This window comes from Paroedura picta, chromosome 13, assembly GCF_049243985.1.
Source record: "Paroedura picta isolate Pp20150507F chromosome 13, Ppicta_v3.0, whole genome shotgun sequence".
Lineage (NCBI taxonomy): Eukaryota > Metazoa > Chordata > Lepidosauria > Squamata > Gekkonidae > Paroedura > Paroedura picta.
In genome coordinates, this window is record NC_135381.1 from 20,334,895 (window position 1) to 20,352,642 (window position 17,748).

General features: G+C 46.6%; 2 protein-coding genes across 2 annotated transcripts; one reads left to right on the forward strand and one right to left on the reverse strand.

Annotated features, from left to right (window-relative positions):
* Positions 1 to 67: 67 nt before the first annotated feature.
* Positions 68 to 1,468, reverse strand: LOC143822879 (uncharacterized). Its single transcript, XM_077308587.1, has 4 exons — positions 914 to 1,468; positions 579 to 665; positions 340 to 459; positions 68 to 208 (listed from the first exon to the last, which is right to left on the reverse strand). Exons 1-4 carry the CDS (start codon positions 1,254 to 1,256, stop codon positions 93 to 95), a joined length of 666 nt encoding a protein of 221 aa, XP_077164702.1. The 5' UTR covers positions 1,257 to 1,468; the 3' UTR covers positions 68 to 92.
* An 11,814-nt stretch (positions 1,469 to 13,282) lies between these two features.
* Positions 13,283 to 17,353, forward strand: AGTR2 (angiotensin II receptor type 2). The gene is made up of 2 exons (XM_077308647.1): positions 13,283 to 13,998; positions 15,913 to 17,353. Exons 1-2 carry the CDS (start codon positions 13,773 to 13,775, stop codon positions 17,115 to 17,117), a joined length of 1,431 nt encoding a protein of 476 aa, XP_077164762.1. The 5' UTR covers positions 13,283 to 13,772; the 3' UTR covers positions 17,118 to 17,353.
* The last annotated feature ends 395 nt before the right edge of the window (positions 17,354 to 17,748 follow it).

A 17,748-nucleotide genomic window follows, 5' to 3' on the forward strand; every position in this document is an offset into this window, starting at 1 on the left:
AGGTATACATTTAACAGGGGAAAAACATTAGGGAATGAAACTTGGAGCCCCCCCCCCAACCCCTACCCCAAAACACAAACAGGAAACAAAACTCAGTTCCCACCGCTCCCCTCCCCAGCCCCTTCCATCGCCCTAACTCTCCTGCACAGCCGTCCCACGGTCCCCCTAACTTTGCGCCGGAAGAGCTCTTCGTCCTCCTTCTTCTTAACTGTGGGGAGGGAGAAAAAGTACACATTAGTACCACACATATTTTCAAATTTCTTTAGTTTACATGCATACACTTTTAAGTGGCCTTAGCCACAGTGTGAGATGAGTTGGGCAGTGGGGAACATAACCTACGTTCTTCCGCCTCCCTCTGTTGCCTGTGCTGCTCAATCTCCCCTTTCAGCTCTGCCACTTGAGCCTCCAGGGAAGTAACTCTGGCCTCCATGGCACGCAGCCTTGCCTCCACAGTTTCAGCTATAGAAATCAAACAAAGAATTTAATAACACTTCAAATGGGAGCATCACAGCAGGCTCCCATATGGCTCCATGGGGGTACACACACATGGGTCTCCCGCACAGGCATAAAACTCTCACCTGCAGCCTGTCCCGAGGTGGAAGGTCCCTCTTCCTCCCCCTCCTCACGCTCAGGTGCTGTTGCCAGCTTGGATGGTGATTGTGTGGCTGGGCAAAGAAAAAGACAAATCATAATTAAAGGCACACAAAACAGAGATGAAACACAGCAGGTAGACACACCACAGTTAGAGTCTAAGCGCATAACCAAAGTGGTTCTACAGTACTGGCTGGCTAAGTCTGAGGGGGTTGACAGCATCTAAATACTTTCTCGAATTTCATTGGGGACAGTAGGGGAAAGAGGCAGCTAGTCATTCCATGCATGTTTAAGGGCAAAACACAACGAGGGCAGCACTCACCCATATGCCTCCTCATGTCCAGGGGGGGCTTCCCAGCCTTCTCCCATATTTTAACCATCTGGTCGTGGAAGACCGTCCTCCCACTTGGCTGCGGGATCCCCCCCCACTGTTCCAGACTGTTTAGGAAGTCCAGCTTAAGGCGCTTGAATTTTGTCCGGACCTGCTCCCAGGTCCGGACGTAGCCCCTCTCCCTCAGCTTTGAAGCCAACACCAGGTAGGCACCCTTGGTGTGGCAATGGGTGCTGGCCATTAGGCGGCCAACACTTTTTGATTGTAGCACAAGCTCCAGAAGTGCCTCAGCCTCGGCGCGCTGCCAGAAGGAGCCCTTCCGTGGCTTCGGCATCTTCGGAATGACGGTTAGGGAACGAACGTGCGTTGCTCCGATCGACCACCCCGTTTTTTAAATGTATCAAAGCTGCCCACCAATAAAATTATTCCTTGGAACATGAGTGGATTGATCCTCCGGTTTGACAGGGGTCGCCAATACTTCCTGGCTACCCGCCTCCCCGAACTTTCCCCATTCAGCGCTTCCGTATTGTGTTTGTCAATTTCAGTTGGGAGTTAGCATTTAGGGCTGTCAAAGTGCTTTTGGACCAGAGAATCCCCGTTTTTTTGCTGGCAAAGTACACAAACCGCACAAGACAAGGTTAAACAAATAACACAAAACTTTATTCACCAACAAGAGAGTGGGAAAAACAATTAAACACGCCTCCTGTTTCTGTAGATGTGGGTGGCTATGGCGTCCCGAACCTTGCACCCCTCTGCATAGATTCTTCTTCTCCTTGCTTCAGGGATGTCTTGTGTGTCCTCAAGGACAACAGGATCAGGTTCATCCACAGGGAAGGGGATGTTATGTCCCTTGTCCTCGCATATGTTGTGCAAAATGACACACGCGATGATCAGCGGAGTCACATTGTCTATATGCACGTGTAGTCGGGACATCAGGCAACGGAACCGGGACTTCAAACGTCCAAAGGCACGCTCCACTACATTCCTTGCCCGGGAGTGAGTGAGGTTGTAGTGGCTATGCACGTCTGTCCTTGGCCGCTTGTAGGGAGTCATGAGCCAGCGTCGTATTGGGTAGGCTCCGTCCCCGAGCACCAACGGCGGCACACGCACGCCCTCAATGGTGGCGGTGGGGTTTCCTGGAACAAAGACCCCTTCGTCCATGGCTTTCCTGAGGTTGGATTCCCTGAAAACAAGGGCATCATGCCTCCTGCCACTCCACCCCACCTCGGCATCGATAAACCGGCCGGAGAAGTCCACTGTTCCTTGCAGGAGAACAGAGCAAAAGTCCTTCCTGTTCCCGTACTCTTTTATGCTTCCCCCGGGGGCACGGATAGGGATGTGGCTTCCATCGACGGCCGCAAAACAATGCGGGAATCCAAGCCTGGCAAACCCGTCCATACTCTGGAATAAGGGAAAGAAAAGAATATAAGCCATGGCATGTCAGCGTGGGGTGTATCGCGTCTTCGTTGCTGACCTGTCAAACAAGAAAAAAAATTTAAAGGGCAAAGGGGATAGAATGACACTCACCGCTCCAAGCCGGTCTCCGAGGCACACGACTTTGCTGAACAATTCCGCCTCCATGGCGAGGCAGAACTCCTTAAGGATATCGCCAACCGTAGTGACTCCGAGTCCGAATTGCTGGGCTACTGTCCGGAAGTACTGAGGGGTGGCCAAGTACCACAATGCGGCAGCCACCCTTTTTTCAACTGGAACGGGGCGCCGCATGCCAGTGACTTGCCTCTCCATGCGTCCACGTAGAGCCTCCACGAGTTCAAAAAATGTCCCCCTCGACATCCTGAAGTTGGCAATCCAGTGGTCATCATCCCAGCGAGTCCACACAAAATTCTCCCACCAGTCAGAGGATCGTTCGTCCACCCAGAACTGTCTGGGGAACCGGACCTCTGCCAGAGCTTGCCAGCGTTTCTTGGCCGCCATGGTTACCCTTACAGAACGTCTTCTGCTGCTGGTCAGCGTTCCGGCCACCCGTTCTCGGTACTCCGCGATAGCAGACGTCCGACGCGACAAGGCGATATTCATGCGCTGGACCACCGCGAGCATGTAAGCCAGCAATTGAAAAATAAGCCTCTCCATTGCAACGTTGACCTGTGCTGCGGGCAGTAGGCTACGCAAACAAAAGAGTGAGGCCGACCGCGTGTCTGCCCAGGTGCATATAAGCAGGTAACCTGTGGGCGTGTACTGTGGGCGGGGATTAACCAATCAAACATGTCAATGCATCTGGTTCCTAGAAAACAATAGAAAACACGTTCCAAGGGCGCCAATGATTGGACGATAACGCGTTGCTACGGGGTTTCCTGGGTTTTTTAAAAAAAAAGGGAACCCCGACAAGTTCGGCTTCAGGGTCGAGGTCAAAGGTGTGCCTGCAGTTTGATTGACGGGCACGGGAGGCCAGAAGCGCTAAAAAGGGACCTCCTTTGTAGCGATAAGACGGAGAACCGGAAGCCTGTGGGTTACGAAAGTGGCGAGAAGTGAAAGTGCCAAATTCCGCAAAAACCGCAGCTGTGCGTTACGGGCACGGCTAGTTACATTTCGCTACTTGAAGTAGCGCTTTCACAAACGGCAACCAAATAGCAACTTTGAGCTCTGTGCGAAATGGCCCTTGGGATATTCAAGCAAGTCAGAGAATATGTTTTTATTGTAGCTTGTTGGCAATTCCAAAGCAACAGGTCATGTCTTGAGGGCTGTCAAGAGGGAATGCATGGGCTCCAAGGCAGCTTGGCAACTAAGCCTGTAGAGCAGAAGGTCACATTCCCCAGTGAAATCTTTCTCTCTACTTGGGGGAAAGCTGCACTGCAGGGGGTGGGGACTTAACCAGGATCATCATTCATCATAATTTTTATATGACATTATCATCAAGTAAGCAAGATAATTGCATAGCGGAACAGGAACCCACTGGGGTCTTAGGAGGTTCCTGGCAAAGCTGACAGTCAGCTTTGATGCTATTGGTGGACCTTTCACAGGGAGGGCAGCTGCAAAACAAGGAAAGAACCCAGAGATCAGTTCAGAAATAGGAGCTCTGACTAGTAGAGGGGTAGCACTGAGTCACAGCAGGAATTCTGCTTCAGAAAACTGGAAGCCAGCCAGCAGCTTTCTAGGAGCCTTGGAACTGCCCATAGAATATCATATAAACAACAAAATAGCACATTACACCTGGAGATTTGCTTTTGATCTCTTGGCTTTACAAATCCTGAAATATAGGTAGGCAAAAGGTATTTTGGGAATATATAATCCAGAAAATGGCACAGATGGGGAAAAGTGGAGCACTTACCGTCAGTATGGCTGTTGCAATGGGCATAATGGGTAGTTTAGCCCCTTCTACTGTTCAAATTTGAACAAGAGGCTTGTGTTTCCATCCAGGTGGTAGCCCTGCTTGATGGCATGCTGAATCTTCATTTCTCTCAAAGTCTTGTCACACAAAAAAGTTCTGTTCTTAAACCCATTAGTTTAGTATAAGCCAAGACTCCCCTACCGCACGGATTTCCACTAAAAGATACCCAGCAGCCAGTACCTTCCACACTTAGGCTGCTTGTATCCCAAGAGATAATATTCTGTGCAAAGCAGAATCCAGATTCCTGGAAATTTTTTGTTTGGGGGACAAACTAAGTTTGTTTTTTGCAGTCCTGCCCCCTGCTATCCTCTCTGAATGGTGATTTTTGGGATTGAACCTGGAACCCTGTGCAGAGAAAGTGTGCAGTTCTACCACTTCCTGATGAGGGCCACTATATTTTAGGGCAGGGGTAGTCAACCTGTGGTCCTCCAGATGTTCATGGGCTACCATTCCCATGAGCCCCTGCCAGCGTTTGCTGGCAGGGGCTCATGGGAATTGTAATCCATGAACATCTGGAGGACCACAGGTTGACTACCCCTGATTTAGGGAACATGAAATCAGATCCATGTGATTTTAGCATCTCCCTGTGTATCATTTAAACTGGGAGAGGGACCATAAGAACACAAGAGAAGCCATGCTGGATCAGGCATCCAGTCCAACACTCTGAGACATACTGTGTCCAAAACCCATGCCATTAGGAAGTCCACCAGTGGGGCCAGAAAGCCAGAAGCTCTCCCAGTGTTGCCTCCCCCCAAGAACCCAAGAATACAGAGCACCACTGCCCCAGACATAGAGTTCCATCTCTACATTGTGGCTCATTGATCAGCCTCTGCCCCGTATACATGTCTTATCCCCTCTTGAATTTGTCTGTGTTTATAGCCACCACCAATTCCTGCAGCACTGAACTCCATGAGTTAATTACTCTTTAGGTGAAGAAGCACGTCAGGCCAAATCAGATTGGGGCCACATTACTGGGGCAGCAGGGTAGTAGTTAGCATTTGGACTTTCTCAAGAGAAATCCTTCCAAGCAGCTATTAAACCTGATAGGAAAAAGGCAAATGTACCTTTCTTTTCTATGTGTAAAAATAGTTGGGGTGTGGGATTTTTTCTCAGAAGATTTAATCTCTTGCTGCTGTGGTTCCAATCCAGGCCCCACTCTCCAAAGCTACTTAAAATAATTAAGTTACACATCAGATGGTTGTAGTTTATTCCTCAGAAGGCACCTCAAGAAAGCATACAGCGGCATATTTTGCAGGCCTTGAGGGAGAGGTGGTCGTTGCCCCTTGCCACTCACCTGGATACTTTTAGCCTTCCAGGAAATCAGAGTGGCGCTTCACAGGAGCCAGACAGGTTGCAAACATCCACATTCAAGTGCTGCCTTTTGGAAGGCCCTTAGCTTAGTCTCTAAATCAGTCTCTTGAACGTCTGACCTGCTTAAGCAAGCATGCCTCCCCCCCCCCCCCGTCCTCGCCAGTTAAAACAATGAGATTAGCATCTGGTTTGTATGCATGCCTGCAGCACCAATTGCCTTGGGATGCCCCTGGTTAACAGCAGATTTGTGGTGGTGGTGGTGGTGGGGGCAACTTCCTTCAAAAGATCAATCCATCCCGTTTTTTCAGGTGGCAGAGCGCAGTTCAACAAGAGCCAAAGCATTAACTGGTGGCTGCATCTGGTTGCCCACCTAAGGACCAAGCGGCAGAGAGACAAAGGTGCAAAGTGAGCAGGAAGCAAAGCAGTCTGTTGAGAGCAGCAGACGGAGGAGAAGCACCACCCGTGTGGGGCCTGTCACAGGCATCCTCCTCTATTAGCCCTTCTGGAGGTGAGCAGCTGGCCAAGGCATCTTGGGCAAGGAGGCTGAGCAGGGACCTGTTGTGTACCACAGGGATGGCGCAGTGCAAGCCCTCAATCACCCCTTGGTAGGTCAGTATCCAAGCTGCAAACCACAGCATCCCACAATCGCACTCCCAGGGGTTGTGGGACAAGAAGACGTATCTCAGCTTAGGTAGTTCCATGAACAGGCGGCTGGAGACATGGGTCAGGTTATTTCTGTTTAAATGAAGAAAGCTGAGTTCCTTTAAAGGTGAGAAGGCAGCACCTGCAATGAACATGATGCGATTGTTGTTCAGGTACAGTTTCCTCAGGCTGCACAAGCCGTAAAAGGAGCAGTTGATCTCGGTGAATCTGTTTGCCTCCAGGCGGATGGTCTTGAGCTGAGCTAATCCACTGAAAAGCTGGTTAGGCAAATTGGAGAGACGATTGTGCCCTAAATTTAACACACAGAGCTTGTCTAGTTGGAGAAAGGCATCATAATGGATGGTCCAGATTCGATTCTTGCGGAGGTTCAAGTCCTCCAGAGCTCTCATGGCCTTCAAGGAGTCTCTGCCAACGGCTTCAATGTGGTTCTTCTCCAGAGACAGCCTCGTGAGACTGGTCAACCTTTGGAAAGCTTGTGGGATATAGCGCAAGTTGTTGGCGGTCAGGTCGAGTACTTCCAGAGAGAGCAAGTGGGAGAACACAAACGGGTGGATCTCAAAGAAGTTGCAGTGGGATAAGTCCAAGCTGATGAGGTTGTCTAGACCTTGGAAGGTGTTGGCATGAAGGTAGGTCAGCCTGGAATTCCTGCTGAGAGACAGGGCCCTCAGGTTGCAGAGGGATTTAAATGCACCTGGGTATAAGAAAGTTAGATTGTTGTGATCCAGCCAGAGGCTACTCAGGAAGGTGAGGTTGCCAAAGGCATCAGCAGCCAAAATACGCAAAAAATTATTGGATAGGTTCAGGGAGATTGTAGAAGCTACGATGTCTCTTGGGAGGCTTCTGAGTCCAGCTCTTCCACAGTAAATAATTGCATCAGAAGAACATTTACACATGGGTGGACATGCAGAGGGAATTGTACCCAGCTCAGACCTTAGAGAACCAGCAGAAAAAGAAAGGAAAAATAAGAACAGCATGTTCTTGGCATAAGCAGAAGAGCATCAACAATGCTGTGCAGCTCTTTTTAAAGTGGATGGAAGATGGACCCCGTGAGAACAATGAAGTTTCCTACAGAAAGGAAATGAGCACAAGGAAGCTTAAGGATGCTGGCAGGGATAAAGTTCTTAGTCAAATGAGAGCCAATGTGCTGTGAAGAGCCAGGGTGGATGCTAGTGCAGGTCATCAAGGAGAGGGTTACATGGTTGTAAAAACATGTAGAAAACCAGGGTACAGGCTGTCCTAGGACTCATAAAATATAAAGTTGAGTGAAATCACGGATAAGGGGTATCAGATTTGCTAGTACCAGGATGAAAGGTCATTGCACAAAAATGGGGAAAACTTCATCCTTCTTTCTTTGGACAAGCTATTTAAGGTCTACGATGTTGCATTTATGATTACGCCAGCTGCTACTGCATGGGGAATGGAAGGAAGGCAAACTCATAATTGGGTTTATTAGAAACCTTATTTTTGATGTCTTGGAATTATGAGATACAAATAATGCAGATCTGGTTTACTTTTACGACTAAAAAGAAACTGGCTGGTTAATGCATTAAACAAAATATGGATGTAAAAACATAAGAAAAGAGAACTGACAGTTTTCATTTATTCAAGCTTTTTGAAAAAGATATACAAGTACAATTCAATTTACAATTACAATTGTACACTTTCAAGTACAATTCTTTGTATATTGAGTTAGTAACACTCTCCTTCACCCAAGCCAGACTGCCCCCCAAGCCATATCCCATCTAAGTGTATAGTTCACAGACATAAACTGTTTCTGATCTATTTCTGTACTTGCATTGCATTCTGGCTCAGCCAAGGCAGCTAGTTAGTGGGGCTCCAACCTCCAGGTGGGGCCAATTGCAACTGGTCTGCAAATATCAGTTTCCCTGGAGAAATGGGCAGCTTTGGGGGGCAAACACTATGGCAGTACAACCCCAGTTGAAAGAAAAGAGGGTGGGGAGAAGGCCTGGAGGGGAGGCAGCACTCCGCCGACCTTGACAATCCCTTGACAGGGATTTGGACTCTGTAGTCTGGAGCTCAGCTGGAATTCTGAGAAGTCTCCAACCTCCATATGGAGTTTGGCAACTCAGTGGCAAGAAGGGCAATGCCCAGTCAAGCTGAAGTCGAATGGGGCTGGCCGGGCAGGCCAAAGGATGCCATTCCACCTCTTTACTTCTAGCTGTTTCTTTTCATCATGCCTCCCTGCAAGGGCAGGGCACTTTCCCAGCACCATTTTTCCTCACAGAAATCCCCTGAAGGAAGCCCACCAGCCACATCCTCCCCCGTTGTCTTCAGCATCTGGTATTCAGAGGTATATTCCCTCTGGACTTGGAGGTTCCATTTAGCTAGCATGGGTAGTAGCTTGTTGTAGACATATCTTTTATGAAACTGCCAATACCCCTGGCCGTTCTCTATCATATTCCTAGGCACTCACCCAACCTGAAGGAAACTGAGAGAATTTCTGAAGGGTTCTGATTTGTTGGCAGGTGGCACCAGTACTTGCAGGCCCTCAGACTGATTAAGTGGCCCTTTCCCACCGTTTATATGCATTTTCCTCATGTGTCAAAGAGTTAAAAGAACACAAGCTTTCCTGGGTTTAGTTCCAAGCAAGCAACAGTTGAATTCTGTTTATGCTGAGCTTGGAAATTCTTATATTTGGGAGTGAAACTTGTTTGCATCCCACCCCAAAACAAAATACGCAGGGACACAAGTTCCACTCACAGTGGCAGGATGATAGCTTTTCCATTCTCATGTGTGCTATGTCCTGCTCAGCCACTGCGGGCTGCAGCCACCCTTGTGGTATGATCAATCCAGCTCCTTCTTTGCTCACACAAGGTCAAGGCCAGAGCAAGAGTGCGGCAGAAGGGGCCTGTCATCCAGAATCAGGGATCTGCTCAGTCTTTTCTCAGAGCCTTGGCAAAAACACAGCCAGCCCCAGAGTGCCGCTTTGGCCTGAACAGATCACCATGTTTAGCTTGAGACTAGATATTAACTGGCCTAGCTTCCCTGCCCCCACAATGACAGATTCAACAAAGCCCAAACAAAATCCTTCTACCGCTCTGAAAGGCTCGAGCTATCTCTGCAACGGAATTCCCTCATTTTTAATCTCAGTGCCTCCTTCTGTCTCTTGGGGGCAAATTCTAGGCATTCCGAGGCCAAGAGGTCCTTCTTGGCCATTTCCTCTTCCATTTGGTTCCCCTCCTTTATAGCTCACTCCCCCACGCTCCTCCCCATGCCTGGAATCAAGAAAATATATTTCTTATAAAGCAACTGGAGAAAAAGAATAGTCTCAATTAATTTCAATGTGGATTTTTGATGGAGAAATCAGTATTCTCCATTGTCCAAACTACCATCACTGCCAAAATTACAGATTGTTCTCTCCCAATTAAAACAAATAAAAAAACAGAAGTCTATCGGACTGTCTGGCCACAGTGATCCATGTGACGGTCACCTCCAGACTGGACTTCTGTAATTCGCTCTACGTGGGCCAACCCTTGTCCTTGACCCAGAAACTCCAGCTGGTACAGCATGCAACTGGTGCAAAATGCAGCTGTTAGGGTTCTCACCGGTATACCTTGGAGGGTCCATATCCAGCTGGTACTGAGGCAGTTGCATTGGTTGCCAGTTCTGGCCCGGATAAAGTTCAAGATTTTGTTTTTAACCATTAAGGCCATCTGTGGCTTGGGCCCTACCTATCTGAGGGATCTCCTGTGTCCTTATTCCCCCTGCAGGGCTCTTTGCTCTGCGGGTACCAATCTTTTACAGGTCCTTGGTCCCAGAGAAATATGCCAGGCTTTTGAGCCCTGGCCCCATCTGATGGAATGAGCTCCCGGGAGATCTTCTGCTAGGTCTTTGGTTGAGCTGGGGATCTGAAGATCACTGGATCCCCCTCAGGCTCTGCTAGGTCATCCAGCAGACCCCCTGGTGGCTGTTTGTAGAGGGACGAAGGGAATTTTCACTATCTTGATGTTTTATTGGGGTGTTGATTTTAGGGGAGGGGCTTTATATTGGGGGCATGACTTTCTTGTAACCCACCTTGAGCTTTGGAGTAAGGCGGGCTATAAATCGAATAATAGATAGATATGCAATAGATAGAATAATGTGATAGATAGATAGATAGATAGATAGATAGATAGATAGATAGATAGATAGATAGATAGATAGATAGATAGATAGATAGATAGATAGATAGATAGATAGATAGATAGATAGATAGATAGATAGATAGATAGATAGATAATAGACAGACAGACAGACAGACAGAGATCAAAAAGAAACTTTACCAGACCCTTGAGATTGGAAGAATGAGAGGCAGAGACATAGAGAGAGAGGCTGAATATTACAGTCAACTTAAGAATGCATTTCTTCAGGTGTGTTTCAGTGTAAATATGCAGACTGGACTCAGTCCAGTGGAGGCTGAAGGAATGCCCCTATGCTGCAGTGCAGAGATTTCTGACCTACAGACAAGGTTACTTGTGTCTTCAGGATGGGAGCCTGATGGTTCTGGGGGATCAAGTTTGGTGAAATGAGTCAGGGGGTCTCTTCACAGTCTTTCCCCCTGATTTCCCTAAAAGCAGCAAGGATGAACTTGTGTCCAGCATCTGGATCCCACATTGAAGCCTTGACATGCCAAGGAGTTCTTAAACTCAAGAGGACAATTTGACAGCCACGCCAGAACATTATGAAACATTGCGCTGTTTTGAAGTTTCCATGCTAGAGAAGCCACGTTGTAGAATCAGCCTCCCTGCTGAAGCCCGGGGAAGCAGCTTTTCCAAGCATATCTGCTGATTCAGAAACAACCCAGGTGTCAGAAACCCTACGTTTTTCTGCCATGATTATACTCTGCTGTATGTTAGAGTGTACCTGGCCTTTGTGCCATGATGTAACCCAGAGGCCTTCGTTTGACACCCTTTCCTGCCACTATATTTGTTTATCATCCTCCCCATTTTTCAACTCTCTTTCCTTATTGCCCTGTAGTTTCCCATACCTACCTTTCCCTTGAAGCCCAAGTGATTACCTCTTTGTTTTGACTCCTTTGAATTGTGTCTGGTTTGAGTTCCCAAGGGAGGGGGAAGTTCCTGTATTGCTTACCCTATGCTTTGTGAATCAGTTGTATGTCTCACATGCATTAGGTACTTGCAATTATCTAATTAAAAAAAAAACTTTCTTCAAAAGGTTTACTTATTTAGAATTTGAAGTCTCTCACACCAGGTAAAGGTGGGAGGGGGGAATCAGAGAAAAAACCTTTGAAAACCTTTTTACAATCCTCCTCCATGTGTCTGGTTTGATTCCCTGCTCCCCCACATGCAGCCAGCTGGGTGGCCTTGGGCTTGTCACAGCACTGATAAAGCTGTCCTGACCGAGCAGTAATATCAGGGCTCTCTCAGCCTCACCTCCCTCACAGGGCGCCTGTTGTGGGGAGAGGAAAGGGAAGGTGATTGGAAGCTGCTTTGACACTCCTTTGGGTAGAGAAAAGTGGCATATAAGAGCCAATGCTTCTTCTTCTCCTAACCAGTGTAAATGTGTGTCAGATGCTTTCAGGGCCTAGAAGCAAGTTTGCTGCATTACAGGCATGAAGTGTCACATTTGTTGATGGGGGAGAGGAGCAGGCCCAAAGGCCAGGAAATCCAAAGTGTAGCAGAAAATCTGTGACCTTGACTGTACCTAAAATAATAAATAAAAGAACAAATAGTCATGAGAATACCATGACTATTTTTAAAAATGTTCTTGTTCTTGGGATGATGCAAGGGAGCTTAAAGGCCTGAGAACAGGATGACCGCAGACAACAGGTTCCCATCCTTTCAAGGAGCATAGTTTCAATTCCATTCTATCATTTTGAGTGTTGGGTAAATACAGTGGGGGGGGGGGGGGGAGGAATGAAGGGGGTAGTGTATGATTAATGACTTGAAGACATGTCAGGTTGGCAGCCCTTGAAGCCAACCCTCGGAGGACACTCTTCTCACTGGTGAAAGATTAAAATAGCCCCAGCTTGGCATCCGGGGGAAGAAATGTTTTGTGCTGCTCTTTCATTCCCCTGGCAGATCATGTTTCATGGCTAGACCAGCAGTGTTTTCCCCTGGCATTGCAAAACGTGCAGCAGATATCTGCAAGCAGAAAGGAGGAAAGGACAAACTTGAAAAATATTCCATGCAAAACCTCGCAAATGGTGTGTCTGAATTTCTGAAGCAGCGTTGCACAGTGGTTAAAGCAATGATCCCTCAGCTTTGTGCGTGTGAGGTCCTTGGTGCTTGCCAAGTGTTTCCTGATGCTCACTTTGGTATTTAGTGTTGGCACTGCCCCCGATTGCCAGGAATCTCCCAAGCCACAGTCGGCAACAGTAAGCTGTAGAGCTGCCAACTCCAGGTAGGGCAACCAAAGGTCTCCCACATTTACAACTGGCCATCAGATGAAAGAGTTCAGTTCCTCTGGAGAAAATGGCTGGTTTAGAGAGCGGACTCTGTGGCTTTGTACCCTGCTGAGGTCCCTCCCCAAACCCCACCCTCCTCAGGCTCCACCCCCCCCCCCAGATCTCCAGGTATTTCCCAACCCAGAGCCAGCAGCCCTACGAATCCAACATCAGTTCTACCTAATACAATTTGCAGAGGACAGCCTGTGGGTGACTATGCCCAGAAAGGCTAATTCTTGGCAGATCAAGCTCTAGGGAAACCGGCAGGACAGACTGCATTACCAGGAGACCCTACAAGGCACAACTGGGTGGCAAGTCGTGATGGCCAAGGGGGAGCTGAGCTGAACATACTTCAGAGACACACCCTGGTGGGAAGTTCTTCCACACCAGCCTCTTAGAATGGAGCAGGAGCTGAAGGAGAACATGACAGCTCCTTAAGCTGAATTGGCATGTGAGCACTTCCTGCTGAATGTCGCCCCCTGTTAACCAGGAAGACATGGGGGCGCCATGTGGATTGTCTGCCATGCATCAGTGAAATTATTGGGCTTGCACCTAGATGAACGGGTGAATTGTTTGGTTGTACCCCCAAATGACTACATGCTCCTAACCTGGGTCTCTCTGTTCTGCAAGAATCAGCTCTTCAAACAGCTCTTCAAAACTGCTCCCTCTTCCTCAAACATTCACTGAGAGATCTGTCCAAATTCCACACATCTACCATACCAGCGATGAAGGCAAAGGCACCAAGGTTGGCGTGTGTTTCACAGCCAATCCTCCACTGTCTTTTTAATAAACATTGCTCAGACAATCCTCCCTGTGACTTCCATCTTCCTCAACATTTATTATTCCTAGCTCTTTGCAAAGATTCTTGCGTAACGCCCTCCCACTAAAAACACACATCTGGACCGACAATGCAAATCCATTTAAGAAAGCAAAGAAAGAAAGCTATCTCCAAACAGCTGTACTTGGAATGGGCTGGTTTCACGCCCTCCTGTTAAGATAGCATGGATCCTATTGGCTGTGGAGGAAGATGTATGCTTCATCCAACCCTCTCGTCCACTCCTGTGGTTGGGGGAACAACACTGGCTGCTGATATGCACAAAATCCTTTCATGAAGCGCTCTGCCTATGCTCACATGTGCTAGGAGGGAGGGGGATGCTTTAACGAAAAACTTTGCTCTCTCCAACCAAGCAAAAATCTCTCTGTTGGGACCTTCAGCTGCAGTCTTTGAGTTATGTATATTAACTTCTCTCCGTGAAGGAAGTAATACAAGAAAGCAGAGACCGTGGGGCTTATTAGAGAAGACTGTAGTGAACAAAAACTGGTCTGCATCCCACTCGGAACATTGCCAAGGTAAATGACATTCTCTATGGTTCTTGCTTCAAACTGACTGTAGTCTGAATTTTTTTTTTTGAAGGGGGTACTCAGTTCCAGCACCTGAGAGGGGGGTTGTCTCCAAATTCTTGAGGGGAGAATTGGTGGAAATCAGAGCAACCTTATATATGAGTACTGGCACTGGGACCATTTTATTACAAAAAGAAAAGAGTATTTTCATATTAAATGAACACCTTACTGTGCCTTTTGTACACAGACATTAATATAAACAGCTGTACATTGAAGGGTCTTTTGGTGCTAGCATTGCGTAAAGAAAGAAACATCTGGATACAATTAAAACTATAACAACGAATCATTTCATGACAGTCAAACGGAATGATTGATTCTTTTTCTTCTCTTGTATCTCTTTATGGTAATGGTGAATATTTTTTAACTCAGCAGGCATTATACAGGGGAGGCGGGGTTTCACCGTGGTATAAAATGATGACTTGACCTGCTCTAACAAATGTTATATCTCTCACAAAATATAACATTGATTCTAATCATGGCAACAAAATATAGCTTGCAAAAAAGAAAAAAAACCTGATAAAATGAACTGGTGGTTAGACAAATTTAAGAGGGCGCCTTGTCATAAGTTTTGTTTCAAGTCAAAGAAATGGCAGCCCCTTAGTAATCTAACAGTTTTCCTGTGGAATAAATTGGAAATTTATTCAGAAATAAACCTCTTGACAGCAAACCTAAACATTTTAGGACTTTGTTGAAACCTTGTTTATTGATATAATGGCTAGTTCTAAATTGTATATATAAATATTACAGATATTCAAATTAATTTAATTTATAATTGGTTTCTAAATTTTGTGATTATTTATAAATACTGTAAATTGTAGTTGTATTTTTATATAAATGGAACTCTTAACATTAAAAAAACACATTTCCTGCATTCATGAGCATTGTTAATAAAGCGGCTAACAATAACCACAAATCACCATAAAAATTAAGTCTGAAACAATTACATTGGAAAAAAAATAAATCTAAAGGGCTGTAATAAAGTCAACAAATTAAAGGCATTTCTTTAAAAAAATAATTCCTTTAAAGATCACATGACGAGTATTTAGCAGTATTTTAAAAGTAAATGGAGAGGAAAAGAGTCTGAAGCAAAAACCAACCAAGAGACCCATAAAGGTAAAGGTATCCCCTGTGCAAGCACCGAGTCATGTCTGACTCTTGGGGTGACGCCCTCCAGAGTTTTCATGGCAGACTCAATATGGGGTGGTTTGCCAGTTTCTTCTCCGGTCATTACCGTTTACCTCCCAGGAAACTGGGTACTCATTTTACCGACCTCGGAAGGATGGAAGGCTGAGTCAACCTTGAGCTGGCTGCTGGGATTGAACTCCCAGCCGCATGCAGCCAAATTTACTAAAATCTGTGGAAAATAAACTGTCCTTCACCTGGCATGTAACATTCAGTCTGATTAGGTGCTGGAAAAAAATTTGTTGAGAAGAAAGTCCTATAGTCTCAGTCACAACAACAGAAAATACCCTTCAGTTAAAAAGGAAAAAAAAGTATTGCAGTCTGATGCATCATTATTTTGAAGTTATGAACAACAGTGTGTATAGTACTGAGAAACTTTCACTTTTTACTCAAAAATGTTTCTCTCAGTTGTGATTGACAGCTGTGAGACTCTGGCTGGATCCACACATTGCTGGATCACAAGCAATGAGAAATGGCAGTCGCAGATCATAGCTAAAGCCTAATGACCATGCAATTATCTGAACATGCGTTGATACATCCCGTCTTTCAAAGCTCAGTTTAGAACCTTCAACATCTCACAGTCAGTTTCTCCCATCAGAATAAGGAGGACACAATCCACAAATATGCAGTCCACAGTTCTAATGCATTTCCCCCTTTTTCCCCCCCATTCAAAAAAATTAGCAATCGGACAATGTGAAGTTTCTCCAAAAGGTCTCAAGAGTGCCACTTCCCTACCAGCTGGCAAGATGCACACCAGTAACAACTCGATGATCGTTGCGACAGAACAGACGCTGCAAGATCCCTACTTATCCCCAACCAATGTCTCTTCTTGGTCCCACTGCTCTGTCTACCTCTCCAGTTACCAGTTTGTGCTAATCCCGGCGCTCTACAGCATTCTCTTCCTCTTCGGACTACTGGGAAACAGCCTGGTGATTGCAGTGCTGTGCCGACAGAAAAACCTCAAGACGGTTGCCAATGTTTACATTCTCAACTTAGCCATAGCAGACTTGTTGGCCCTGGTCACGGTGCCATTTTGGGCCACTTATTATGCTTATGGATATAATTGGCACTTTGGCTCCATAATGTGCAAACTCTCCAGCTCCATCTTTGGCCTGACCATGTTCGCGAGCATCTTCTTCATTACGTGCATGAGCATGGACCGCTACCAGGCGATTGTCCACCCATTTCAGTCTCAGCGACGGACGCTGCATCGGGCATCTGTTACTGCACTGATTGTTTGGGGTCTGGCTGCCTTGACCTCCCTGCCCACGTTCTGTTTCCGAGATACCCAATACGTCAAAGGTTTAGATGTGACGGCCTGTATCATGGCCTTTCCAACTGAGAACTACTCTGAGTGGTCAGCTGGGACAGCCTTAATGAAAAACACTCTTGGCTTCCTGATACCTATGGCGATCATAGCCAGGTGCTACATTTGGATAAGGGTGCACTTGATGAAAGCCCGAGGTTTGGGGAAGAACAAGCAGAAAAGAGACCGTGTGTTGAAAGTGGTAGCTGCTGTAGTTTTGGCCTTCTTGATTTGCTGGCTCCCATTCCACGTTTTGACCTTTCTGGATGCCCTGACCTGGTTGCGTGTGATCAATCAATGCTGGATTGTGTCTGCCATTGACACGGCCCTGCCATTTGGGATCTCCATGGGATTTGCTAACAGCTGCATCAATCCTCTCTTGTACTATTTAATTGGCAACCAGTTCCAGGATAAACTACAACATTTGTTTAAGCTAAGACTTTATCAGCTCAATAGCAACAGGCAAGGTTTTCTCACAAGCAAAAGCAGCTCGAATAAAGACACGGACACCCTGAAGGATGCCAAACACAGAGAAGGAGACTCTGGCAAGCCACAAACCCACCCACTGTGGGTTCACTGAACAGCATCTGGAAGTTATTACAAGAGGATTCCACCCCTGCCCCCCTTTCACTCTGTCTCTCTGTGTTCTTCCTTGGATTATTTCTTGTAAGTTTTCTAGGACAAACTGTCCAATGTAGATGTCTTGTTTTTGTTTCCTTGGGGATTTCCAGGTCTTTGGAAGGGCTGCCATATATTCTTGTTTAATCAGGCATGTGATTTATTTTAATAAACATCTGAATGATATTACAAACTCAATGGCATCATGTACTTAAGGTAGGAGAGCTGTTTTTAATGCTAAGGGGTGGGGAGAGAAGTGTGGGGCACAGGAGTTTATAGTTAAAGACTTCACATGGCAGTTGTCACACAGATAGCATGCAGCCTGCTCTCTTCCCTTGACTATGGTTGAAGTATCTTGCTGAAAAATAATTCTCAAGTAATTCAAATAAGTTTTTAAAAACACAGGGAGTCGGTAGCAGGAACAGGCCCAGCCTCTAGGTTAACTGAGACAATCGCCTAGGACTTCAGACTTTGAGGGGCACCAAGAAAGGCAACAGGAGCCCCGAATGAAAGCTTGGCATTAAACCAGGGTTGTCAACTCTGGGTTAGGAAATTCCTGAAGAATTTGGAGATGGAGCCCAGGGAGGGACAGG